This window comes from Penaeus monodon, chromosome 21, assembly GCF_015228065.2.
Source record: "Penaeus monodon isolate SGIC_2016 chromosome 21, NSTDA_Pmon_1, whole genome shotgun sequence".
Taxonomy (NCBI): Eukaryota; Metazoa; Arthropoda; class Malacostraca; order Decapoda; family Penaeidae; genus Penaeus; species Penaeus monodon.
Genome location: NC_051406.1, coordinates 21,810,317 through 21,810,627, shown reverse-complemented (window position 1 = coordinate 21,810,627; position 311 = coordinate 21,810,317). Strand labels below are relative to the sequence as shown.

Below are 311 nucleotides of genomic sequence, written 5' to 3'. Positions count from 1 at the left end.
CCCGCGGTAACAAAAACGTACCAACAACCAGCAGGAAAAATTACCAAGCTGATGAACGGAGCCCGACCTCGCACTCACCCGAACTCGGAGACGATGAACTGATCAATATCCGCTTCGAGGCTGTACACATCTCCTCGAGCAACGAAGTACAGGGCCACGCTGCTGATGGCCGTGTCCACCTCCACTACCACTGTTGTGTCGCCTGATACCACGCGCCCCGTATAGTGCACCTTGCGGGGGGGAGGGGAAGGTGGGTGGTGAATGGAGTGGGTTGTTGGGCCAAGGAAAGAGTTAGAGGGAAAGAAAGATGG

At 55.9% G+C, this 311-nt stretch overlaps 1 protein-coding gene across 1 annotated transcript in view; it reads right to left on the bottom strand.

Annotated features, from left to right (window-relative positions):
• LOC119586342 overlaps positions 1-311 on the bottom strand; it is a 4,456-nt gene that overhangs the window by 1,959 nt on the left and 2,186 nt on the right. Inside the window, exon 5 of the mRNA XM_037935055.1 lies at positions 79-230. Within this exon, the coding sequence (XP_037790983.1) occupies positions 79-230 (152 nt within the window). The remainder of the gene's footprint in view (positions 1-78; positions 231-311) is intronic.